Raw genomic sequence first — 27,749 nt, 5'->3', positions numbered from 1 at the left:
CAAACTGGGGCCAGGGACAAACCGCAACCGAGGTACATGCCCTTAGCGGGAATCGAACCCAGGACTCTCTGGTCCGCAGGTCCACACTCTAACTGCTGAGCCAAACCAGCCAGGGCAAAGGTATTTTTAGTATAGCATAATAATGCAACTATTTGGAATGGGCACAATCCTACCAGATTCCCTAAAAAGTGAGTTTCTAGCAAGTGAATACTCTTTGCTTTTTATATCATCAAAGGCAGATATTCTGGTACAAGCTGAATTGCATATTTTTATATCAACAGAGGGGATTTCAGTAATGCCCAAGTTTATTGAATGTAAATTATTAGTACTCACATTTGTATGTCACTGACTTAAAAACTTCCCTCTGCAATTAGTAATGTCTTCCCCAGACAACTGAAATGTTTTTTATGGTTCAAATCCACCTGAATGCGGAATAATATCTTTTGAATTTTAGCTTACTCAGTCCTTTATTTCCTATAAGCTCTCTGGGCCTTAGCTTTCTCATTTTGAAATAAAGATATTAGGCTTAATTATTTATAAACTGGAGAACATTTTGCCTCACATGTGGCAATGTCTAGAGATATTTTTGGTTTTTATACCTGGGGAATGCTATCAACTTCTAGTCAGTAGAGACTGAGGATTGTACTAAATATCCTACAATGCATAGAACAGCCCCTGACCAAAACAAATTGTTGGGCCCAGAGTAACAGTAGTACCAAGACTGAGACACCCTGGATTAGATCTCTAAAAGTATTCTGATCTGAAATAAAATGATTATATATTATATTAACTAAAATTTTCAAATCTTCTGGATTCGTAACAAGCATACTTTACCAAGTGCTTACAGGTGTTAATCATCTAATTTTTAAAAGTTTATTAAATATTCATCATATCCTGGAACAGACATTGTATTTCTATACTCTTTAGATGGAAAAAAACTGGCTCAAAGTGGTTAAATAATTTGCTCAGGGTTATATAATTATGGATAGAGATAGGATTTAAATCTGTTTGACCAACTCAAAAGCCTATTTTTTTTCTGCTTGTGCTATAATTTCCCCCATGTCAAATTATTATGAAAGTTTTATTTTCTCAAGTCATGTAAACATTCCTTGTAGGAAGGATATAAAGAGATTAAACAATTTCATTAGTAGAAAATTGGTTATTTCATTCTCTTACCAAAGGTCTAAGCCACACATGAATATAATCAAATTGTAGGATCATTAAATACATGAACTTTCTTATCAGATCCCATTTATAAATCGTCACAAACCACTCTTTCTTTGCAATAACCTTCATAAATGTTATTCAAGAGAGGGTGGCTATGTCATGGTAGCAAAACAAAGGTTTGTTCATGCAGTTTCCTCTGTGTGACAGATTGATGTGGGGCAACTGCCCTTTATGTTATGGTTTGGGGAAAAGAAAGTGCTTTCGTGATTTTTTTCCTAATATATTTTTAACTATGGTAGAATGTACATAACAAAATTGCCATTTTATGCATTTTAAGTGCGTAGTTCAATAATTTCAATTCAGCATTAAGTACATTCACTTTATGCAACAACCACCACCACTATCCATTCTCCTCCATGCTAAAGAACTTTCTGATATGTGTTATTTCTGGAAACCAACAGACATTTAAAAGTTATACTTAAGCCCTGGCCAGTGTGGGTCATTTGGTTGGGCGTCTTCGTGCACTAAAGGGTTGGTTGCCTGTTGGACTCCTGGTCCGGGTACATGCCTGGGTTGCAGCTTGATCCCTGGTAGGGAGCGTGCAGGAGGTAGCCGATCGATGTTTCTCTCACATCAGTGTTTCTCTCTCCCTGTCCTTCTCCCTTCCTCTCTCTCTAAAAATCAATAAAAACATTTAAAGATTGTTTAAATATATTATATTTAATTTGTTATCATTTGACAACCTTATAAAATACAATTTATTGTGACCACGGATTATAGGATCATGCATTAAATATTGGTTTTATTTTATCTTTTCCGGATCCTATTAGTTTAAGCCTTTATTGCATTATCAGACTTAGGGTCTCTTCCCATTTTGAGCCTAATTTTTGACAGTACTTTCTTATTCCCCACTGTTTTTGTTTTATGTTAAAATACAAAGTAGTGGTATCAGCATCAGAAACTCTTGAATGTTTCAAAGACATTTTTTTCCCAGTCCATATTTGAGAGCTCATTGTTGTATCATTAAGATCTCACTACTAAACTGCACCAAACTGGGCTTCGATTCTGAGTATAAAATCTTGCTCCCTGTCCATATACTTTTTTCTAACTTCATGATAGCATACAAAATTCAAATATGTCAGGGAATGAAGAACAATTGAGAAGTAGTATGCTAGGAATAGGAAAACAACATTCCTGAGATTAACCAGAAAGTAATTACCATCCCATGTTCAAGGTTCATATGCTGCAGATGAGAGGTGAAGTCATACTTCACAGCATTCAGTAATTTGTCATTGGATACTCTTTTTTTCTATTTCTTTTTTAAAATTTATTTTCAATGACAGTTGACATTCAATATTATTTTATATTAGTTTCAGGTGTACAGCATAGTAGTTAGACATTCATATAATTTATGACGTGATCCCCTAACAAGTTTAGTACCCACCTGGCACCATACATAGTTGTTAAAATATTATTAACTATAGCTCTTATGTTGTACTTTTTTGTTGTTGTTATTAATCCTCACCCGAGGGTATTTTTTCCATTGATTTTTTTTTTTGGAGAGAGTGGAAGGGAGCAAGAGGGAGAGAGAGTAGGAGAGAGAAACATCTATGTGAGAGAGACACACAGATTGGTTGCCCCCAACAGGTGGGGGCCAGAATCAAACCTGCAACCCAGGTACATGCCTGGACCAGGAATTGAACCTGAGACCCTTCAGTGCACAGGTCAACACTCTAACCATTGAACTACACTGACCAGGGCCCTATTCATCGTTTATATCCCCATGACCATTCTAATGTTTAATCTATTTAGATATTTTAACCCTAGTTCTCCTAACTTCTAACTAATTTAGATTAAAAGATGCAAAACCATCTGCCATGAATTTGGTAGTCATTGTCTAGGAAGAAAACTAAAGCATTTATACCTAAATTATAATCAAAATAATACTCTTTTTTTTTTCTTTTTGACACTATAATGACTAAAATATTATACTTAGAAATAGAAATGCTGTGTCTGTTTTGCTAAGACATATTTTGGAGAGAACTAGTTTTATGGTTAGGACACAGACAATGAAAAGCAGACAATAGATAAATAGGAGAAAAATATTGGGATCTTTTAAATATTAGGCCCTTAAAGTCTGTATAAACTGCTTAAAACTTCAAATTATCTTTTGTGTTTCCTAATACACTTCTTATTTGGAAGCAGTTAAGATATTTGCATCCTTCTGTAAGGACCTCACCAAAATTTTGCTTCTTTGTATGTATTCCTATCTAAAATACATTTTCCCATTGATGACAATCAGCTTATATATAGTCAAGTACAAAAGAAACTTAAGAAATGGAAATCTGAAAGGTTGTGATATGTTCTTAGTCATACAGGTAATTAATAGCAGAGTAAAGACTGTAATGTAATCTCATTATAGTGCTTTTTACAACTCTTTAGTGCTTTTGAAATTAAGAATCAATACAAGCCCATATTTAACAATCAAACAATAAAAATACATACATTTCTTTATATTCTAACCAGTTAAGGGAAAGAAAAGACATGGAGAGAGTATAAAGAAAAGAAGGAAAGAAATAAGGATACATCCCATGCCTACCAGGATGAACTCCCAACCCTTAGTTCTTTTTGAGAACACTTACTTTAGTTCCTGTCATATAGTAAGTGTTCAGTACTCATTAGTTCCAGCCTCAGCCATCTTCCTAACAGCCAATGTAATTTGCCTATGTAGCCCCTAATTTAATATCTGCTTCCTGAGACAGACCTTCCCCCTGAGACAGACTGAAAAATATCTGTACTATTACCAGTTTCCTCTCCCACTTTAAGAATTGGCTATACGCTATTTATTTTGGGGAGTCCGAACATCATGTCTCAAATAGTGGTGATGGGGGTAGAACGGGGTCTTATTTAGCATCTCTTGAAAAGCTGACATATGTGTGTTATATGTGCCAAACCTAGGGAGGAAGTTTTTCATACAAAACCTTTGCCTTTTTAAGAATCAGATCTCAGAGAAATCTTGGGTAGACATATTTGAATCCTTGCTCTGACATGTACTAGCAGTGTGACTTTGGGGAAATTGCTTGACCTAATCAAGCCTCAGGTATCATCATTAGAAAGTGTAAATAATCACAATCATGTTAAATTTAGGATAAATGCAGCTTGAGGAGAATTTGATAGTGTGGAAAATAATACCCCATCATATATAAGTGATCTCAGTAAAAAGCCACCTTCCACAAACCTCCTGTTGACAGATTTAGGATTTAAAAGATCTCGAGAGGCTGGAATGATTGGTAGACTCTAACAAGCTAAATGTTAAATGGAACAAATTTAAGTTTATATTGAGTCTGAAAAGTTTCTACCTATATAATCATGTCCTGGAAGGATAGAATTTAACTAGCGCTTAGGTGAAAAAGAAGCTTATATTTTAGTAACAAGTTAGCATAGCATGAGTCAACAGTATGATGTGACCACCAAAAAACGATGAACCTATCTTAGGCTATATTGCCTTTTTAAATTTTTTTATTTAATTTTTAATTTTTATTTTATTATTATTTTTTCAATGACAGTTCACTTTCAACATTGTATTGGTTTCAAGTTTACATCACAGTGGCCAATCACACACTTCACAAAGTGTTCCCCCTGCTATTTCTTAAACACACTTGACACCCACAAAGTCATCAAAACATTATTGACTATATTCCCTATGCTGTATTTTACATCCCTGTGACTGTTTTGTAACTACCAATTTATACTTCTTAATCCCTTCACCTCTTTCACCCCATACTCCAAACCCCTTCCTTTCTGGCAACCACCTGTCCACTCTGTATATGAGAGTGTTTCAGTTTTGCTTGTTAGTTTATTTTGTTCTTTAGATTCCACATATAAGTGAAATCATATGATATTTGTTTTTCACTGACTGACTTATTTCACTTAACATAATGCCCGCTAGGTCCATTCATGCTGTCACAAGTGGTAACATTTAATTCTTTTTATGGCCAAGTAATATTCCATTGTATATATGTACCACTTCTTTTTTTTTTTCCTCACCCGAGGACATTTTTCCATTTTTTGTACAGATAGAATGGGAGGGAGAGAGAGGAAGGGAGAGAGAGAGAGAGACATCGACGTGAAGGGACACATCGAGTGGCTGCCACCTGCACGACCAACCAGGGCCGGGGACAAACTGCAACCGAAGTACGCGCCCTTAGCGGGAACCGAACCCGGGTCTCTCCGGACCGCAGGCTGACGCTCTAATCACTGAGCCAAACTGGCCAGGGCTATGTACCACTTCTTTATGCACTTGTCTATTGATGGGCACTTGGGTGGCTTTCATATCTTGGCTATTGTAAATAATGCTGCAGTGAACACAGGGACACTTATATTCTTTCAAATTAGAGTTTTTGGTTTCTTCAGATAAATACCCAAAAGTGGAATTGCTGGGTCATAAGGTAGTTTCATTTTTAAATGTTTGAGGAAACTCCACACTGCTTTTCATAGTGGCTGCACCAATCTGCATTCCCATCATCCATGCACGAGGGTGAGCCTTCCCTTTTCTCCACATACTTGCCAGCACTTTCGTTTGTGGCTTTATTGATGATGATATCCATTCTGACAGGTGTGAGGTGATATCTCATTGTGGTTTTAATTTGTATTTCTCTAACAATTAGTGATGTTGAGCACCTTTTCATATGTCTATTGGATCTATATGTATTCTTTAGTGAAGTGTCTCTTCAGGTCCTATGCCAATTTTTTTTTTTAATTCTCACCAGAGGACATTTTTGCATTTATCTTCAGATAGAGTGGGAAGGAGGGAGGGAGGGAGAGAGAGAGAGAGAAGCATTGATGTGAGAGAGATACACCAACTGGTTGCCACCCACACAGCCTCTACTGGGGCTGGGGACAAACCGTCCTTAGTGGGAACCGAACCTGGGACTCTGGTTTGCAGGCCGATGTTCTAACCACTGAGAAACCGGCCAGGGCTGCCAATTATTTTTAATCTTCATCCAAGGATATGCTTGTATTAATTTTCAAAAGAGAGGAAGGGAGAATGAGAAAGAGAAGCATCGATATAAGAGAGAAACATTGATCAACTGCTTCCCGCACGTGCCCCAACCAGGTTACAAACCCAAAACCTAGATGTGTGCCCTTTCTTGGAATTGAACCTGAAACCTTTTGGTGTATGGGATAACACTCCAACCAATTGTCTATTTTTTAATTGTTTTTTTGTTTGTTTGTTTGTTTGTTTGTGTTTTTTTGTTTTTTTTACTATTGAGTAGTATAAATTCTTTATAAATTTTGGATATTAACCTTTTATAAGGTATACAATTGGTAAATATTTTCTTCCATTCAGTAGGTTGTATTTTCGTTTTGTTTATGGTTTCCTTTGTTGTGTAAAATTTTTTTTGATGTAATCCCATTTTATATATTTTCTTTTGTTTCCCTTGCCTGTGGAGATATATCAGAAAAAATATTGCTAAGAGAAATGTCAGATATTTTACTGCCTGTGTTTTCTTCTAGAATTTTTATGCTTTCAAGTCTTACATTTAAGTCTTTAATCCATTTTGAGTGTATGCTGTAAAAAGGTGGTCTTGTTGCATTTTCTTAGGTATATTAATTGAAGAGAAATATTAAAAATAAGTACGTGAATATACTTAAATACTCAACTATACACTTTACAATGGCTAATTTCAATTGTGTGTTTTTACCACAATTTTAAAAAATGAGGTGATGATCTAATTTTACTTATTTTTTGTCCTCGTAACCCCATTAGAGTGATTGTGTTTATGTTACACTTTATGAATGGGAGGGGTTTAGGCAAATTAGTAAGATGACTCAAAATCATGCTACATGATGGAACTGGGATAAATTCATAAAAAGGCTAAAGAGTGAGGGAAGGAAAAAAGAGATAATAGTTCTCTTAAAATATTTCAGGATTGCCATATTAGAAGAGGGATTATACTTACTATGATTCAATGAGTAGAACTAGGACCAGTGGAAGCTCTAAGACAGTGGTTCTCAAGGTGTGGTTTTCCCAGATCAGCAGCATCAGCACCACAAGACAACTTTTTAAAAATATATGTCCTTGGGATCCCATCACAGAACTAAATAATTAGAAATTCTGAGGGTGGAGTCCAACAATCTCTTTTAACATGCTCTCCAGGTGATTCTGTTGCACACTAAAGTTTGAGATCCCCCCTACTCTTGGAAATCAAATTGCATTTCAACAAAAATGCATACAAATTTGACTACTATAAAGATACCAGTGCTTCTCAACCTTCGCTATGCAACAGAATCACCTGGAAAACTTTAAAAAAATAAATACTTTCCAGGTCCCTCCATGTTGTGAAATGAGCCAAGCAGAGAAGGACAAATACCACATGATCTCACTTATATACAGAATATAATGAACATAACAGTGTGAGGAATACGGTAGACCCAGAAACATGGAAGTAGGGAACAGACTGACATCCCTCAGGAGAGGGGTTGGGGGTGGTGGTGGGAAGAGATAAACCACAGAACTTATATGCATGTATGCATAACCAATGGACATGGACAACAAAGCCGGGGATGGGGCGGGGGAGGGGGGAGGGGAGGAGGGTGTCAATGGGGTAAAAAAGGAGAAACATCTGTAACAAAAAAAAAAAAATTAAAAAATAAATAAAAAAATACAACTCAACACCAGGAAGGCAAACAATCCAATTTAAAAATGGGCAAAGGACCTTAATAGACACATCTCCAAAGAGAACATACAGATGGCCAATAGACATAAAAAATGCTCAGTGTCACTAATCATCAGAGAGATGCAAATTAAAACCTCACACCTGTCAGAATGGCTACCATCAATAAATCAACAAATAACAAATGCTCACTGGCAAGGGCGTGGAGAAAAGGGAACCCTCGTGAACTGTTGGTAGTAATGCAGACTGGTGCAGCCACTAAGGAAAACAATATGGAGTTTCATCAAAAAATTAAAAATGGAACTGCCTTTTGACCCAGCAATCCCACTTCTGGTAATATATCCTAAGAATCCCGAAACACCAACCAGAAAGGCTATATGCACCCCTATGTTCATAGAAGCACTATTAGAATTGCTAAGATCTGGAAACAGCCCAAGTGTCTATCAGTAGATGAGTGGATAAAAACACTAAGGTACATTTTTACAATGGAATACTGCACAGCTGTAAAAAAAAAAAGAACACTTACCTTTTGCAACAGCATGGATGGAACTGGCTGGAGATCATTATGCTAAGCGAAATAAGAGATTTAGAGAAAGACAAATAACATGTAATCTCACTTATACATGGAATCTAGTAAACAAAATAAACTGACAAACAAAATAGAACCAGAGGCATGGATACATGGAACAGATTGACAGAGGTCAGAGGAGAGGGGGAGGAGGAACTGGATGAAAGAAGGTGAAGAAATTAGCCAAAGTACCTATATGCATAGGCCATGGACACAGACAACAGTGTGGTAATGGCCAGAGGGAGGGGGGGTGGAGGCTGGTTGGAGGTGGGTAAAGGTGGGGAAATGGAAAACATCTGTAATAATGTCAACAATAAATAAAAAAACAAACAAGAAACTGTGACTGGGAACCACTCCCAGAGATTCTGGCTAATTGGTCTGTGATGGAGCCTATATTGGTATGTTTTAAAAATAACTTAGGTCTTTGTAGTGTAGCCTGAAATCTGGCAATGTGATCCCTCCAATCAAAACAGCCTGGTACTGGCACAAGAACAGGCAGATAGATCAATGGAACAGAATAGAGAACCCAGAAATGGACCCAAGGCAATATGCTCAATTAATATTTGACAAAGGTGGCAAGAGCATACACTGGAGTAAAGACAGCCTTTTTAATAAGTGGTGTTGGGAAAATTGGGCAGCTACATGTAAAAAAAAAAAAAAATGAAACTAGACCATCAACTTACACCATACACAAAAATAAACTCAAAATGGATAAAAGACTTAAATGTGACCAATGAATCCATGAAAATCTTAGAAGAAAATGTAGAAAACAAAATCTCAGACATCACATGCAACAGAATTTTCACTGATAAAATGCCTAAGGCAATAGAAACAAGGGAAAAAATGAACACATGGGACTACATCAAACTAAAAAGCTTCTGCACAGGAAAAGATACAATCATCAAAATGGAAAGGCAACCCACTCTATGTGAGAGCATAATTGCCAATGATATATCAGATAAGGGGTTAATTTCCAATATGAATAGAGTGCTCCTACAACTCAACAAAAGGAAAACAAAGAACCCAATTAAAAAATGGGCAGAGGAACTAAATAGACACCTCTCCAAACAGGTCATACAAATGGCTAAGAGACATATGACGAAATGCTCACCATCACTAATCATCAGAGAGATGCAAATTAAAACAACAATGAGATATCACCTCACACCTGTCAGAATGGCCGCCATCAACAAATCATCAAACAACAAGTGTTGGCGAGGGTGTGGAGAAAAGGGGACTCTAGTACACTGCTGGTGGGAATGCAGACTGATGCAGCCTCTATGGAAAACAATATGGTGTTACCTCAAAAAGTTAAAAATTGAACTACCATTTGAGCCAGTGATCCCACTTCTAGGAATATACCCTAAGAAGCCTGAAACACCAATCAGAAAGAATATATGTACCCCCATGTTCATAGCAGCACTATTTGCAATAGCTAAGATCTGGAAACAGCCCAAATGTCCATCAGTAGACAAATGGATAAAAAAGTGTGGTACATATACACAACAGAGTACTATGCAGCTATAAGAAAGGAAGATCTCTTATCCTTTGAGATGACATGGAGGGACCTGGAAAGCATTATCCTAAGCGAAACAAGCCAAACAGAGAAAGACAAGTATCATATGATCTCATTTATTTGTGGAATATAATGAACATAACAGTCTGAGGAATGGGGTAGTCCCAGAGACGTGGAAGTGGGGTACAGACTGACAATCCCCAGAAGAAGGGGTGGTGGGGGAGAGATATACCACAGAACTTCTATGCATGTATGCATGAACAGTGGACATGGACAGCAAAGCTGGGGACAGGGCAGGGAGGGAGGGGGAGGGGGAAATCAATGGGGGAAAAAGGAGAAGCATCTGTAACAAAAATAAATTAATTATTAAAAAAGTAAATAAAAAAACAAAAAATAAAATAAAAATAAATATTTTTGAAGATTTTACAATAGAAAGTCCTACACGCTTTTTGCAAAAATTAAGACAATATATATATAAAGAACCTGAAACACTAATTCAAAAGAATATATGCACCACTATGTTTATTGCAGCATTAATTACAATAGCCAGGATTTGGAAGAAACCCAAGTGTTTATCAGTAGATGAGTAGATAAAAAAGCTCTAGTGCATTTACATAATGGAATAGTACTCAGCCATTAAAAAAAAAGGAAATTGTACCTTTGGGAACAGCATCGATGGACTTGGAGAGTATGATGCTAAGTGAAATAAGCCAGTCAGAGAAAGACAAGTACCATCTGATTTAATATATGTGGAATCTAATGAACAAAATTAACAAAGTAGAGACAGACTCAAGGATACAACGAATAAACTAACAGCTGCCAGAGGGGAGGGTCTTGGGGGCTTGGTGACAAGGGTGAAGGGATTAAGCAAAGGAAAAAATGAAAGACTCATGGACACAGACAATAGTGTGGTGATTGTCAGAGAGAAGGTTGGGGGGAGGTAGAAGGAGATAAAGGGGGGTAAATGGTAATGAAAAGAGACTTGACCTGGGGTAGTAAACACACAATACAGTATACAGATTATGTATTGTAGAACTGTATACCTGAAACCTGTATAATTCTGTTAACCAATGTTACCCAATAAATTAAATAAATAAAGTTAAAAGACAATTGTACAAAGAGCAAAATGTTAAATTTTCTCCCTTTGTTTCTTTTCTAGCTCCACTTTTAAAAGTTAATCACTTTTTGCCCTGGCCAGTTTGGCTCAGCGGTTAGAGCGTCCGCCTGCGGTCCAGAGAGACCCGGGTTTGGTTCCCGCTAAGGGCACGTACCTCAGTTGCAGTTTGTCCCCGGCCCTGGTTGGTCATGCGGGTGGCAGCCACTCGATGTGTCCCTTTCACATCGATGTTTCCCTCTCTCTCTCTTCCTCTCTCTCCCTCCCACTCTGTCTGTACAAAAAATGGAAAAATGTCCTCGGATGAGGATTAAAAAAAAAAAAAAGTTAATCACTTTTAAATTTAATTTATATTTTCCATATTTTTGTATGTAGTGTATATTTAATTTTTGTTAGTGTTGGGAATTGGATGTATTGTATTTATTGTTCTGTACCTTTTATCCATTTAATATATCATTGTAATTTTTCCATAAAAGTATATAATCTTTAGAATTTAAATAGCTAAATTGCAAGCAAATTTTGATGTTTTGTGATTTATACCCTATAGATAAGCTAATAAACTCTGGCAGAATACATTGCAGCTGTTAAGAACTTTAGATAGAAGTATGGACCTCAAGTATAAATCAAGAAAGTTTTAGTATGTGTTAATGACAGTGAGAAACACTACAGCATACATTCTAGATGTTAGTATATCAACATTCTTTTATAGTTTTGGGGGTCGTGTGAGACTGATTTGGCCAGATGAGTGTGCTAGTGTTTGTATGACAATGGAGGACATTTGCCCATCATGGGCAGAGTTTGTTGGTTATTCCATGGGATTTTTTTAAATCCTCTCCAAAGGATGTGTTTTTATTGGTTTTAGAAAGAGAAAAAGGGGAAGAGAGAGATGGAGGGAGGGGGTGGAGAGAAAGAAAGAGTAACATCAACGTGAGAGAGAAACATTGATTGGTTGCCTTCCATACCCACCTCAACTGGGGATTGAACGCACATCTTAGGTATGTGCCCTGACCAGGAATCGAACCCACAACATTTTGGTGTACAGGACAGTGCTCCAACCAACTGAACCACCTTGCCAGGACGCCATGTGTTTTTTTAGATAATATTGGGGTAACAGGTCCAGATAAGTGGCAGTCTTAAAACAGTACCTTTCTTAGGATAGTCTGCTATAAAACACAAAATTCCAAGGCTGGATGTTTTCATCCTGCCTGTCATTATTGGTGCCCCAAGTCATCTAATGATGCTCATGAAGTCACTGGTGCCCCTATAACTCTTGCTTTGGAATGGTACTGCCTAGACTTATCATACTAAAGAAATAACTCCTGTCATGTCAGACATTAGAGGCAGACTTAAGATGCCCATATTAAATTGCATACTCAATAAGCAAAACTATTACCATAGTAGTCCCACAAGCACTCCAATTTGAGGTGATATGTGAAATAATACATAGTTGAAGAATGAAAATGATACCTGCAAATATTCATTAATGGGATATATAGTTTCATCTCCCTTTATTTTATTCATAGGTACAACCTGGAATGAACAGGAAAAGGCTGAACTTTTTACAGATAACTTTTGTAATGTATGCGGAGTGGTGCTACAGTTTGAATCACAAAGGATTTCACATTATGAGGTAGGTTAAAAAGAATGGAAAAAGAGCCCTGGCCGGTTTGGCTCAGCGGTTAGAGCGTCGGCCTGCGGTACAGAGAGACCCGGGTTCGGTTCCCGCTAAGGGCATGTACCTCGGTTGCAGTTTGTCCCCGGCCCTGGTTGGTCGTGCGGGTGGCAGCCACTCGATGTGTCCCTTCACGTCGATGTTTCTCTCTCTCTCTCTCCCTTCCTCTCTCTCCCTCCCACTCTATCTGTACAAAAAATGGAAAAATATCCTCGGGTGAGGATAAAAAAAAAAAAAAAAGAATGGAAAAAGAGTCTAAAGTAGGTTTTTAAATGTAGCAGGTAAACTTCCTGTTATCTTTTTTGATTCTGTGAAGCAGGTGGTATTATTTCCCTTTGATGAATAAGGAGACTGACTCAGAGAGAGACAGTAACTTATTAGCTTAAGTTTGGGGAACTGGAGTTTAAACTCGGTCTATTTTTTACTAAAAAGATTGTTTTACTTTCTTCACACCATTCAGTATCTCTTTGTATTCATCAAGCCACTACCATATCCTTCATATCTTCGTAGTACATGTAAGGAAAACTGTTAATATGAATGAAGGGATATTATAGAACTCCATAGTCTTCCTTTACAGTCAATGAAGGCTATAAAAACAAAATGAACCAGTCTTGCACTTGGCTTAGCCATGTGTTTTCAGGCACAGAACCATATAATTCTAGAGCTAGAAGATGGAAAATTTAATGTTCTTACTCTTTTGGTTTATTGATTAGAAAACTGAGACCCAGAGGGATAGTGATTTTCCATAGCTAGCATTGGCATGGCTAAGCTTAGAAATGGTTTCTTATGATTTCATATCCAGTCTTCTTTCGTTTGCTGTTACCTCTCATTTCTATGTCATATAATGAGCCCTTGGAATTTTTTCGTATCTGGTATCTGGGTTACTAAAATATTAGATACATTTACTTAAGAGAAATAGAATGCCAGCTCTACTTTTTAAAACACCTTATCCCATTTTGCCCATTACAATTCTTATTGGCAACTATGTTTAAGTCCTTATCTTTATTAGGATTAAATTAGTATAATTACAGATAGGGAAATTGTGTTGCATGTGAATTGAGAGGAATTAGGATCAAGTCTTAACTCTATCATTGTTGTGTAACCCTGAGCAAGTCACTTTACCTCTCTGAGCATGTTTCTTGAACCTGTAAAATGGAGGTGGTAAAATCTCTCTTAGTATACTTGTGAGAATTAAATGAAATAAAATCTATGAGTGTGCCTAGATCATCCTCAGACTCCATAGCTCAAAGATTCAGAGTTAGTAAAGAGAGACACACAATCCAGGGCTCTGTGATAATAGTGGTTGGAACCATTTGGATTTAAATTTGAAAAGTGGCTTTTTATGGGCTTATGGAGTGCTATTCAGTGGAGAAAGTATACTTAATATGAGAACTAAAAATCAATCATAATTCTATCACTTGTATCATTTGACTTCTCTTTTGCTTATATGATTCCAGTATGCTTTCTGAATACACACGTGACACATTTTTATAAAAGAGAATTGTATATATTGTTTTGTACTTGTTTTTTTTTTTCATCTAAGAGCATATTTTGGACGTTTTGTCCTATCATTACACTTATTTCTTCTTTCATATTTTTAATGGCTATAAAGCACTATATTACATAATGTAGCATATTTTAAAATGTAAATTCCAGTGACAACTGTAAGTTTGGTGCTTAAGCTTGTTAAATTGTTGAATCAAAGCTATGCATGACTTCCCATGTATTTGAGAAAGGTGATGTTTTTTCCTCTTTAATATATGTAATATTGATTAACTGTTAGACTATCTCAGTATATTATTTATTGTACATATAAAATAGAACAGTTCTGCAAGAGTTGAATTTTAATGAGATTATGCTTCTACATGTTTAAGAAACCATTCTCTGTACTTTTGCCATATACATACCCCCTTTGTTTTCTTCTAATACTCTTAAATTTTTACTTCTTACGTTACAGTGTTTAATCTATCTGGTATTTATTTTCACATATGGAGGATGGTAACAACATTTAAAAAAATACAGATAGCAGGTGTTCCAACCTATTTATTGTACAGTCCATCCTTGCCCCACTGACTTGTAGTGACACCTCCATCATATACTAATTTTTCATATATATAATATATATGTGTGTGTGCATTATTAATTTTGTTTGATTTCATTGCTCTGTTTGCCTGTCTCTTCAGTAATTTCATGCCATTACTATAGATTTAAAATAAGTCATGGTATCTGGTAGGGGAAAGTTTATAAGACAAAAATGTCATCATAAAAGTTAAAAGATAAACCAAGATTGAGTGGTATTTATAAACCATATAACTAACAAAGGATTAGTGTCTAAAATATATGAGACTATATATCAATTAGAACAAAAAACAACCCAATAGAGAACTAGGAAAGTAATATGAACAGGATATAGAAGAGATATTCAGTTTCACTAGTAATCATACAGGACATGCAAGTTAAAGTGATAATGAGCTATCTTATCAAAACCATAGTGCTAGCAGAAATTAACATCTAATAGCACTTAACATTTCAGAATAATATAGGAAGGCAGAACTACACTCATATACACTGCATTTGGAGTTGAAAACTGCTTCAACATCTTTGGAGAGAAATTTTATAATACTTATTTAAAGTTGAAAAATCTTTATACCTTGTAAGCCAAGAATTCCACTTCTAGGTATCTACTTTAAATAAACTCTTTGACATGTATATTAGAAGATGTGTGTACATATATTTAGTGCAGAAATGCTTGTAATAGCAAAATAAACATAACTACCTTCAGTAGCATATAGAGTGGAATATTATCATGCAATATGTAACATAAATAAACCACAGCTATATGGATCAATACGGGCAAGTATTAGAAATATAATATTGTTATAAAAAACAAGTTGAGCCCTGGCTGGTTTGGCTCAGCGGTTAGAGCATCCGCCTGCGGTCCGGAGAGACCCGGGTTCGGTTCCCGCTAAGGGCATGTACCTTGGTTGCAGTTTGTCCCCGGCCCTGGTTGGTCGTGCGGGTGGCAGCCACTCGATGTGTCCCTTTCACGTCGATGTTTCCCTCTCTCTCTCTCTTCCGTTCTCTCCCTCCCACTCTATCTGTGCAAAAAATGGAAAAATGTCCTCGGGTGAGGATTAAAAAAAAAAAAAAAGTTGAAAAAGGATATGAATAGAATGATTCCATATTCATAAAGTTTTTTAAATGACAATAGTATATAAAACTGTTTATGGGTGCATGCATGTGTAGTACAAAAATAGAAGCATGAAGTGGTTAAGATAGTGGTTACAGCAAACCGGTGTGGCTCAGTGGATTGAGTGTCAACCCATGGACTGAGAGGTCCTGGTTCAACTTCCAGTCAGAGCATATGTCCAGAGTTGCAGGCTCGATTCCCAGTGGGGAGTGTGCAGGAGGCAGCCGATCAATGTTTGTCTCTCACATCAATGTTTCTCTCTCTCTCTCTCCCTTCCTCTCTCTCTCTACAAAATCAATAAGAAAACGCAAAGAAATAAAAAGATAGTGGTTATATATGAGGATAGAGCATGGAGGAAAGGATTATGAGCATAAGGAGATAAGACTGCATATGTATAGTTGACCTCTTTTAAAAAGGAAATCTGAAAGAAATATAGCAAAATATTAGCATCTGTTAAAACTGGATGGTGGGTATGGGCTTCAGCTATGTTATTTTCTGTGCTTTTCTATATTGTGGTTATATTTTACAATTTAAAATTCTGTAGAGAGAAAGTGAATTGCCTGACAGTATGTGCTCAGGAATATTAGCCCCCCTTTTACCTACACCAGCATTTTGGGGGCTCTTATATATTTTGTTACACCTTTTTTTTTCCAGAGATTTTTCTAATATGCTTAATCTAGAAGGGTTCATTTCCTTCCATAAAATAATTTGAGAGGTAGGCAATGCAGGGTGGATATGACAGCTCCATGACATCATTAGGGACCCAGGCATTTTCTGTCTTTCTATTCTGATGAATTACTTTCTGTCCTCAAGATCCCCTATAGTCCCAGATGACTGTTGGAACTCTGACCTTTACATAGGAGGAGGAAAGAAGGTCAGAAAAAGGGCTCATTCCCCAGCCAGTTAAGGAGGCTTCCCAGAAATTTTACCCAACACTTCAGGTTACAGCGTATTGGCCAGAATCTAGTCACATGGTTATATCTTGCTGAAATGGAGGCTGGAACATGCAGTTTTTCAACTGATTATATTGCCCAAGATGTATAACTAAGAAAGAAGAAGAAATTTGATATTAGGTAGCAACCAGGGGTCTCTGTCAAAAATAAGATCCTAAATGTTATTGGCCTCTAAGTTATAGTATTATTTTCATTTTCACTGGGACTTAGATATTTGAAAACATGTGAAGCTCTTTCATAAACTTGGTACGCACCAAATAAATTACAGCTCACAAATGCTGTCCTCAAATCCAAAGAGGTGTAAATTTGGAGTGCCTTCAATTATTGAATAAACAAAGTCATATATTTTTACAGAGTGAAAAACATGCTCAAAATGTTAGGTTCTATTTTCATATGTATGGAGAACAAAATGAAATTCCTAGTAACAAAATGAAGATGGATGTTAGAAGTTTCCAGGCAAGTGGTCTGTGTTGATGTAATTCTAAATTTTGAGTTATTGAGTCTTTCTAATAAGATTATGTTTATTTCAGGTGCATAAGAATGAAGTAGTAGACAGAAACAAATTTTGTGATCTCTGCAACATGATTTTTAGCTCTCCAGTTGTTGCTCAGTCTCACTATGTGGGGAAAGTCCATGCTAAAAAATTGAAGCAATTAATGGAGGAGCATGATCAGGTATCTCCATCAGGATTTCAGCCAGAGATGGGTAAGATTACATTTACTTCATTAGCTTCAATACAGGGTCTCTTTATCTTTTTTTTTTTCCCCAACCCTGCCCTCCATTTTTTTTTTCAGAGAGATTTTCCACTCCAGGGCAATATATTGATTCTTCTTCTTCTGCCCAGTTAATCTATTTCTGTGTTCTTGTCATTTACTATGGAGATTATAATTGTTAGCTGTATTTTAAAAAATGTTATAAACTCTCCTTTTCAGTTTATTAAATTCAAAAGCAAGTGATTATCTATGCCACTACAAAGAAATAATAACTAGCCTGATTATATACTTTCTAATCAAATTATGAAATTCTAGCTCCTTACTTCTTTTCATTGGCATCTGTCTCATTCTCTTTTTTTCCTTTAGTACTTTCCAGAACATTAGCTCATATGTGGGTTCAGACCCCATAATATAGTTATGATGCAGCATGTTCTAACTATAACTGTAGGCAAAAATAAATAAATAAATAAATAAATAAATAAATAAAATAAGTTATATAATCTCCTTTTACCCTGACAGCTCATTTCTTTCTTCCTATGAATATAAAGAAAAAATATCACTAGCATCATCAATTAGTAGTTATTGAGTATTGATTTTATGCTAGATCCCAAAGATACAGTGAACTGTAAAACTTTGCCTCTTTCCTCCTTCCAGTGATGTTGGGCCATGAGCACACGAGAGATCTGACCCAAACATCTCACTTCTGGCCTGAGGTGGCAGAGTACACCCTGGAAAACCTAACTTGTACTTTGAAAAATTTGTGTGCTAGAACATAAAATAAGATAATTTACCACATTTTCACTAGCTTCAACACTTTAGGAATATGACACGCTTGGCGTGGAAATTTACCAACATTAGTTTCCAACTGATATTGTAGGCTTCATCCAGCATTAAAACATATTGTCTTAATAAATTGAACCAAATTTAGTTTAAAGTTTATTCTTGTCTCTCTAATTTTTATATTTTTTGTTTTCCTGCCTGTCTAAAGAGGGCCAGAGTCAGTGTGCCCTACAAAAGAAAGCATCTTATAAAACCTTATCTTCAGTCCCCCAAACACATCAATTTGGGCTCAGAGAGGAGACTAAATGAAAGAGTTCTGCAATAACTATAATTGTGAAAGCATATAATTTTATAGCCTTAAACAACTGCATAAATTTTATTTTGAAACAGACACAACGAATCTAGACTGAATACATGACTTACTCTGCTACTCAAGGACACCAACTTAGTATTTGGTACCATCTGTTTTACCCTCACTAATTTCAAGAACCATCCTAAGATATCTTTCATGCTTTCATTTATTTTTCCAATTAATATTAATTAGTCAATGTCTCATGCCGAACATTCTGTCCTGTATCTTTGGTGGAGAAACTTCGTGACAAAGTTGTATTCAAACTTTCTTTCTCACAGAAGGCGATTCTTTTTAACCTGAGTGTGGAAAAAATCAAAGGACAGTGGGTTTTAAAAGAATTCTAAATTCCCATAATAATTTATAAACAATGCAGTTCTAATAGCTGAATGCATGTTGATCATTTCTCATTATGACTATTTCGGCAGGTGTGCCTGTTACTGCTTCTGCAGAGTCAACTTTTCTGAAGCCCCTTGCAGTCAAGCCTCCTCCAGGTGGGATTAAAGACAAGACTATGCCTTCCTCTTCCAGCACTGTTTTGGATTTGAATAATCCAAACAAGTATTGCAAGCTCTGCCCTGCTTCCTTTAATAGTCCATTAATGGCCCAACAACATTATGTTGGGAAAAAACACAAAAGAAATGAAGCTAGAAAGAAGTTTGTAGACAAGATAAGAGAGAAACCTCTTCTAGCAAAATCAGATGCAAATGGTAAACAGTAAAAATATCAAAAAACTCTTTCATAGGAAGTTTATAATTTTAAACACATACTATCGGCTTATGTATATACAGTTTTACTCTTATTGAATAGGAGGTTAATAGTACTCATGGGGTAATAGAATTTTAGGTAAGTAAAGGCTTAGAGTCTATCTAGTTCTGATTGTTGATTTTCTAGAAAATGAGACGCAGAGAGTTTTAGATGACCCTTATTAATTACAGAATCGAATATAGGTATTTTCATGGTTCCTTGTTATATCATAGGTACATAAAGAAGTATTTTAAGTTAGTATCATGTGGTTTTACCATTTATTCACTAAGTATGGTTTAAGTGTCTATTGGATGCTGGATTAATCATTCTTGGAAATACAAATGAGGATAGATACTCCATTTTCCTGGAGCAAGTGTATAAAGTAGTTGGGTTACTAATATTTCATTGCAAGTGGCTACAGACATGGATTTTTTGTGTACATATTTATGGTAACCAGAGGAGTAAAATATCATAGTTAAAAATCTTCTTAGAGGAAATATATGATTTATATTGGTAGGAGTGGGAAGGAGAGAGGATGAAAAAAAAGGTACTAAGAAAGAGTGACAAAAATTCAGGCACAATAACGATTCTGATCCTTTTCATATTCTTTCTTTTGCCTACTTCTTTTCTTCCACTTGCTATTATTTTTAATTCTTTCTTTACTAGATCTTTTCTGCTTCATGTGAAAATGTTCATTACTTCCTTCTTGAAGCTCTAGTCTTTGTCATATGTAACCCCTTATGCTCTGGTTCTTCTCCCGTGATTCTACTTCTTTTCTGTTTTCTTTGGGGGCTCTTTTTTTTTTTAAGCCATTACCTAAATGTAGATATTCCCATGGGTCCATTCTTAACCTTACTCTACAAACATGATTTAATCTACCCTCTTTGTTTCTCATCTGTATGCTTATGAACTTTCTATCAAGCTTTAAACCCATATATCCAAATGGCAGCTGTTACTTCCCCTGGATACCTCATAGCTATTTCAAATCCACCAGTCATTCAAACTAGAAACCTGTAGTTAACTGAGAATCACCCCCATACCACCTTCTTCACTTTCTATATCTAATGAAGTACCAAGCCATGACTGGTTTACCTCCAAAATAATTACTTTTTTCTTATCTTCAGCCTCTTCTTCCCATACTAGTTCAGGCCCTCTACATCTTTCCTAGAGCTTTGCTACTCAAAGTATGGTTTGTGGACAGCATCATTGGAATAACTTTAGAGCTTGTTAGGAAAAAAAAAAAAAAAAGAATTCCAGGCCTCACTGCAGACCTACTGAACCAAAATCTGCATTTTAACAAGCTCTCTAGATGATTTGAACACAATAAATTTTGAGAAGCATTGTTGTAGAATATTGCCACAACCTCCTAACTACTTTCCTTGCCATCAGTTTTGTCTCTCCAAATCTGCCCCAAACCACTAGAATGTTTCATCTAAAGTACACATCTTTCCATGTCATTCCCCTGCTTGAAAACTCTCGTTTCTCTATTTTCTAAGGATAAAATCTAGTTCTTTACCATCTTGTCCTCGTCTCCTTTTTCCAGGCTTATCCTCTGCTACTTCCTGCCATGATCTACATGGGTCAGAACCTAAAAACTCTAAGGTTTCTGAAATCATTGTCCTATTTCTTGTCTCTGTGACATTGTTCGTGTTGCCCGGAACATCTTCATGTCCTTCTTTTAGATGATTTCTACTCATTCTTTAACATACTACTTCCTTGGAAGCCGTTTCACTTTTGTCAAGGCTTATCTTCTGTGCTTCCTTAACCTGCATATCTAATTATCTCTCCATGTATCTTTATCTCTTATTAGAACATAAGGTCTTTGAGGGAAGAGACTTCACTTAATTCATCTCTATTTCCAGTGCTAGAGATAGAAACTAACAGAGTATGCCTACTTCAATAGAGATTAGTTTAATATGTGAACCAGTGAACTATTAATTCTTATATTGAATGCTAACCCTGTGTTTGTACTACTTAAGTTTCCTAGTGTAATTCAACATATCCCCGAAAGTTACAGAGATCTGTGTTTTTATCTAGGATTTTAAAGAATGTTGATTTAGGCAAGTGTAGAAATAGAAGTCATAGGCCTTCTGAAAGTAGTAGATGTTTGGAGAAATCACAAATTTCCACGTGGTAGAGGTCTTTTTCTTTTTTGTATTGTTGGGCTGAGGGTATCTGAAATAAATGGCTTCTAGTTTAGTGGCATTAGGTAAAGTTGGAACTGAGTCAGTTATGAGGAATGTGTGCAACTCTGAAAGGAGAGTCATTTTAGTTCTCTGAAGTTTCAGTGTTATTAGAATAAGAGAAAAAGTTTTGGGTGATATTTTTATCTGACTGGAGAGGGGTTGATGATCATCAGCATAATGTAATCCAGACATTGAAGTAAATTTACACAAGCCTCTGAAGGTAGAGCTCAAAGAAAAGATTTTCAACCTTTCATTGACTATTTCATTTTTGAGAATATTTACCATTTGAGGATTACAAAGTACTGGAGAATTTAATTTAGGTAATGAGAATTACAAAGAACAGTAACAGCAGAAGCCCATATTATAAATGAGGAAGTGATAAGACAAAAATAGTTTAATATGTGCCACCTTAACTATTTCACTCTCCACTCATTTTCTCCATTATTTCTGTCTCTGCCTTCTTTTCCATCTGCTATTGTATATATGTTTCTACTCTATCTAATCTCTTTCTTCATCCTTCTTACTGTTTCTTCGTGTCCCTTATCCAGCCCAGACCTTTTTAGCACAGGAATGGCTACCATAACGATATGGAACTAAAATATGCATGCATTTTTTAATGTATTATATTTGTTTTGTTTATGTTACTAATTTCTAGCCCCAATATTGCACTTAGATGTCTCACCTTCACCTGTAACTCAAAGTATCTAAAATTGAATTAATAATCTCCTCTAAAAGCAACTTGAATTTTCCGTTTTCTCTCTTTGCCAGTAATACTACTATTTGTCACCTACACATCAAACTTTGAGGGCTTTGATTACTTAATTCCCTATATCCTGTCCATCAGCTAGTCTTACCAAGTCTTCTTAGAACTATTTTTTCTTCATGTAACCTTCCAGTACATTCTCACTACCATAATCTCACTTCAATGCTGCAAAAATCTTCTGAACGGTGTTACTTATAATTCATTGTTATTCTGTCATTCTCTAGCAGCAGGATTTCAACCTTGGATCAGTTGCACAGTCCACATTTTCTACTTTTATATTCAGGATACTGAGTGATGCTATGGAAAATTATATAAGGCAAACTGAGCAGCTCTACAGAGTCTTGGTATCCAACCTGTATGGACTTTTAGTCCTACTTAATTCTTTTACTTTTCCTTTCAGCAATGATTTTTAAATTTACACCACTCTGCAAGACACCCTTCCACTGTTCTACAGTCTCACCCTCCTCACACCTGTAAGGCAAGCTTATTCCTTATTTCACCAAGAAAAAATTGACCATCAAATGTGAATCACCAAATCTCTTGCCTTAACCAAATCATATATATACATATATATGTATATATTCATTCTTACTGCCTTCATTATTACTCCTCAACTCACTGCCACTGATGCACATTCCTCCCTAGCCCTCCACAGCACTATTCCACCACTCCACTGAACTTACTCCTCACAGGGTCATGGTGACTTTTAAACTTCTAAATCCAATGGTTAGCTTGACTACATTCACTAATCACTCCTCTTTTAATCTTTACTTCCTGCCTAGCTGGAGTGGCTCAGGCTTAGTTGGTTAAGTGTCCTCCTGTGTACCAAAAGGTTTGCCAGTTTGCAGTTTGATTCCCAGTCAGGGCACATACCTGGGTCGCAGATTCAATCCCTGGTCAGGGCATGAAAGGAAGGCAACCAATCAAACTCTCTCTCTCTCTCTCTCTCTCTCTCTCTCTCTCTCTTTCTCTCTCTCTCTCTCCCTCCCTCTCTCTTTCTCCCTTCCTCTTTCAAAGCATGTCCTAAGGTGAAGATTAAAAATAAATAAGCAAGCCCGGCCAGTGTGGCTCAGTGGTTGAGCATCAACCCATGTACCAAGAGGTTGCCAATTCGATTCCCGGTCAGGGTACATGCCCAGATTATGGGCCAAATCCCCAGTGGGGGGCATGCAGGAGGTGACCAGTCTGTGTTCTCTCTCATTGATGTTTCTATCTCTCTCTCCCTTCCTCTCTCTCTCTAAAAATAAATTTAAATTTAAAAATAAATAAATAAAATTTCTACTTCCTTAGTTCCTTTGACATCACTCTCTCCTGTTCATTGTTATAACTTTGACCTTTACTTCATGACCTTTACATGGCCCCCTCCTTCTCTGCCATCTTAGTTTAAAGAGTGGCACTTTCCAGGGTTTTATCATTATGTTGCTATTCCAATGCCCACCCATCCATTGTCCTCAGATCTCATCCACTCTGATTATTTTAACTACCCCTATGCTCTGACTTCTCCAAAATCACTCTGACCTATCTTCTACTTTTCAAACTCCTATATCTAACTGCCTGTTGGACACTTTTATATGGAAATATAACATATATCTCAGACTCTTTGTACCCAAACTTGACCTCACCATTGCTTATTCTCCCACTTTCTAAAATAACACTTCCTTCTGAAGTTCTAATTTCAGTTAACAGGATCACCACCTACTCAGGTGCCAAGATAAGATGCTGAGAGTTGTTTTAGACACTGCAGTATTCCTCCTTTTCCCTTATATCCCACATTCAATTAGTCACGAAGTTTTGCCAGTTTTAATGCTAAATAGTTCACCGATCTCCCTGTTCCTCTCGACCTCTACTGTGAACTGTGAACTTTCTAGCCCATTCCAAGCTCTTGTTTGGTCTATATTTACATAACTGTGGTCTCCTTACTTCCAGGCTTGATTCTCTTAAATTCATCCTTCCTATTGTAGCTAGAGGAGAGATTTCTGCTTAAACCACTTTAAGTTCCCAGTGCACAAAATAAAAAACTAGGCTCCTTAGCATAGCCTATAAGTCTCTCTTTGATGTGACATTCTTTTGCCTCTCCCATTTCATCCCCTTATATTTATTTCTACAACAATTCCAATTTTTTTATTTAATTCATTTATTTATTTTTGTTACAGATGTTTCTCCTCCCCCCCCACTGATTTCCCCTTCCCCCTTCCTCCCCGCCCTGTCCCCAGCTTTCTTGTCCATGTCCATTGTTCATGCATACATGCATATAAGTTCTGTGGTTTATCTCTCCCCCACCACCCCTCTTCTGGGGATTGTCAGTCTGTACCCCACTTCTACATCTCTGGGACTACCCTGTTCCTCAGACTGTTATGTTCATTATATTCCACAAATAAGTGAGATCATATGATACTTGTCTTTCTCTGTTTGGCTTTTTTTGCTTAGGATAATACTTTCCAGGTCCCTCCATGTTGTCTCAAAGGATAAGAGATATTTCTTTCTTACAGCTGCATAGTACTCCATTGTGTATATGTACCACACTTTTTTATCCATTCGTTTACTGATGGACATTTGGGCTGTTTCCAGATCTTAGCTATTGTAAATAGTGCTGCTGTGAACATGGGGGTACATATATTCTTTCTGATTGGTGTTTCAGGCTTCTTGGGGTATATTCCTAGAAGTGGGATCACTGGCTCAAATGGCAGTTCAATTTTTAATTTTTTGAGGTAACACCATATTGTTTTCCATAGTGGCTGCACCAGTCTGCATTCCCACCAGCAGTGTACTAGAGTCCCCTTTTCTCCACACCCTCGCCAACACTTGTTGTTTGATGATTTGTTGATGGCGGCCATTCTGACAGGTGTGAGGTGATATCTCATTGTTGTTTTAATTTGCATCTCTCTGATGATTAGTGATGGTGAGCATATGTCTCTTAGCCATTTGTATGTCCTGTTTGGAGAGGTGTCTATTTAGTTCCTCTGCCCATTTTTTAATTGGGTTCTTTGTCTTCCTGTTGTTGAGTTGTATGAGCACTCTATATATATTGGAAATTAACCCCTTATCTGATATATCATTGGTAATTATGCTCTCCCATAGAGTGGGTTGCCTTTCCATTTTGATGATTGTATCTTTTGCTGTGCAGAAGCTTTTTAGTTTGATGCAGTCCCATGTGTTTATTTTCTCCTTTGTTTCTGTTGCCTTAGGTGATAACAATTCCAGATTTTAAGAAGTTTCTTCAGATATTTCAATGCTTTTTTTCTCTTTTTAAAAATGAATTTATTGAGGTGACATAGGTTTCAAGTGTACGATTCTATGATACATCATCTGTATATTGCATTGAGTGCCCATCACCCAAATTCCAGTCCCCTTCTGTCACCATGTATTTAACCTTCTTTACCCTTTCCTACCCCTCAGCTCCCTTCCTTCTGGTAAACACCATACTGTTGCCCGTGTCTATGAGTTTTTGTTTGTCTTGTTCGTTCATTTGTTGTTTCCAGTTTTATATCCCACATATGAGTGAAATCATATGGTTCTTGATTTTTTTCTGACTGATTTATTTCACTTAGCATGTTATTCTCAAGATCCATCCATGTTGTTGCATATGGTGGCATTTCATCTTTTCTTATGGCTGAGTAGTATTCTATTGTATACATATATGTATTACATCTGCTTTTTTAATGCTGTTTCCTCTGCCTGCAATACTCTTCTCAATTCTTTTCATCAAGTTAACTATTTTTCATCCTTCCAAGTTTAACTAAAGCATCATTTCTTCCAGTAGCCCTCTTCAGACCACCATATTGCTCTCATTGCCTCTGCTTCTTTGAGTTCCTGTACACATTAAGCATACCTCTCTTACCCTTTATCAAATGAGATTGAAATCCTCTGTTAGTGATTTCTCACTTCGGTTTGTGAGCAACCTGCTCATTTTATTCATCTTGTACCCTTAGCATCTAGCATGATGATTAGTGTTACAATGGTGCTCAGTGTTGGTTGAATAGATTATTTAAATTGAACATATCATGCTCATTTCTGTCTCTGCCATACTTGATACTGTTTTTATCCCCTGGAATTCCCTTATCTGCTTTTCTTATATTTCAAATCCTTCTTGTCCTCCAACATTTATCACAATTTCCCTCACTGCTCTAGATCTTGGTATTATCCTCCTTCTCTGATTTTTCACAGGGTTTATAATTTATTGACAATTGCATCAACAAAGTCCATGAATTGAATTAGCCTCCTTGAGACAAAGACTTACATTTTATTCTGCAATATCCTTCTCAGTGCTTTATATGGTAATGACTACATAGTTTTTCTCAATTAATATTTTCTAATAGTTTTTTGAGAGGCAGTGTCAACTGTAGAGAAATAAGCATAGATTCAGAGACATGTTTAAAGTCACTTTAAACATGTTGGTAACTCAGATTCTTCAGGTATAAAATGAAAATGAGGATACTTCACAGATTGAGAAAGGATGAAATAAAGCAATATATACAATATCCATCACAGAATAGATCCTCAACAAATGTTACTTTTTATTTTAATTTTAACATTTTTATTTTTTATTTTTTTTTTTTTTTAGAAAGAAGAAGGGAAAGAGAGATAGAAACATCGATGTGAGAGAGAAACATCAATTGGCTGCCTCCTGTATGCCCCCTACTGAGGATCAAGCCCACAACCCGGGCATGTGCCCTGACCAGGAATCAAACCGGGACACCTCAGTCCTTGGTATGACGTTCAGTCCACTGAGCCACACTGGTCAGGCAACAAATGTTAGGTTTTTAAAATATTTTGTTTTTCTGTCATAAGATTTTAAAAAATAAAATAAACGAGTAAATTAGACATTTAAAAAAATTTATTCATAAGCTAAATCCCATATTAAGTTGAATTTTTGTTTACATGTAGCTCTCAATGGATTTTTCCTCATTTAAAACATTAGACCTATGTTTCTCATCCTTGACTACATATTAGAATAATACAGGGAGCTTTTAGAAATTCCAGTGCTCAGACCATCCCTCAAATCAATTAAATTATAATCCCTGGAACCTACACATTAATATTTTGTTTTCTCTTTTTTAACTCCCCAAGTGGTTACAATCTAGAGACAACATTGAGAATCACAACGTTAGCCTATAAAGATGTGCACTTCCCTAATCTATGCTTTGAATACAAAGACCTTAATCAAAAGAGTTATGAGATTAGGCTGTGATTAGGAGAAATGTGCACCCCACAAGTGGGTATGGAAGATTCTGAAAGGTACAAAATGTAAAGAAACTTGAATTTCTGGGTGAAGTCACAAACAAGGAATCCTAGCAGGGCTGAGGGCTGCAAAGCTGGACAGGGCTAAGGAAAAGATTCAGATAGTGGGGTGGAGA

At 36.4% G+C, this 27,749-nt stretch overlaps 1 protein-coding gene across 2 annotated transcripts in view; it reads left to right on the top strand.

Annotated features, from left to right (window-relative positions):
- Window positions 1-27,749, top strand: part of ZMAT1 (zinc finger matrin-type 1) — a 39,527-nt gene that overhangs the window by 5,930 nt on the left and 5,848 nt on the right. Inside the window, exons 2-5 of one of the 2 annotated variants that reach the window (XM_036271320.1) lie at window positions 12,566-12,672; window positions 17,212-17,313; window positions 17,388-17,562; window positions 19,128-19,409. In XM_036271320.1, coding sequence (XP_036127213.1) covers window positions 12,566-12,672; window positions 17,212-17,313; window positions 17,388-17,562; window positions 19,128-19,409 — 666 coding nt within the window. Of the gene's footprint in view, window positions 1-12,565; window positions 12,673-17,211; window positions 17,314-17,387; window positions 17,563-19,127; window positions 19,410-27,749 lie in introns of those variants that run through there. The other variant, XM_036271321.1, reaches the window with a different exon arrangement.

Source organism: Molossus molossus, unplaced genomic scaffold (assembly GCF_014108415.1).
Source record: "Molossus molossus isolate mMolMol1 unplaced genomic scaffold, mMolMol1.p scaffold_m16_p_2, whole genome shotgun sequence".
NCBI classification, from domain to species: domain Eukaryota; kingdom Metazoa; phylum Chordata; class Mammalia; order Chiroptera; family Molossidae; genus Molossus; species Molossus molossus.
This window is presented reverse-complemented; position numbering and strand designations above follow the sequence as displayed.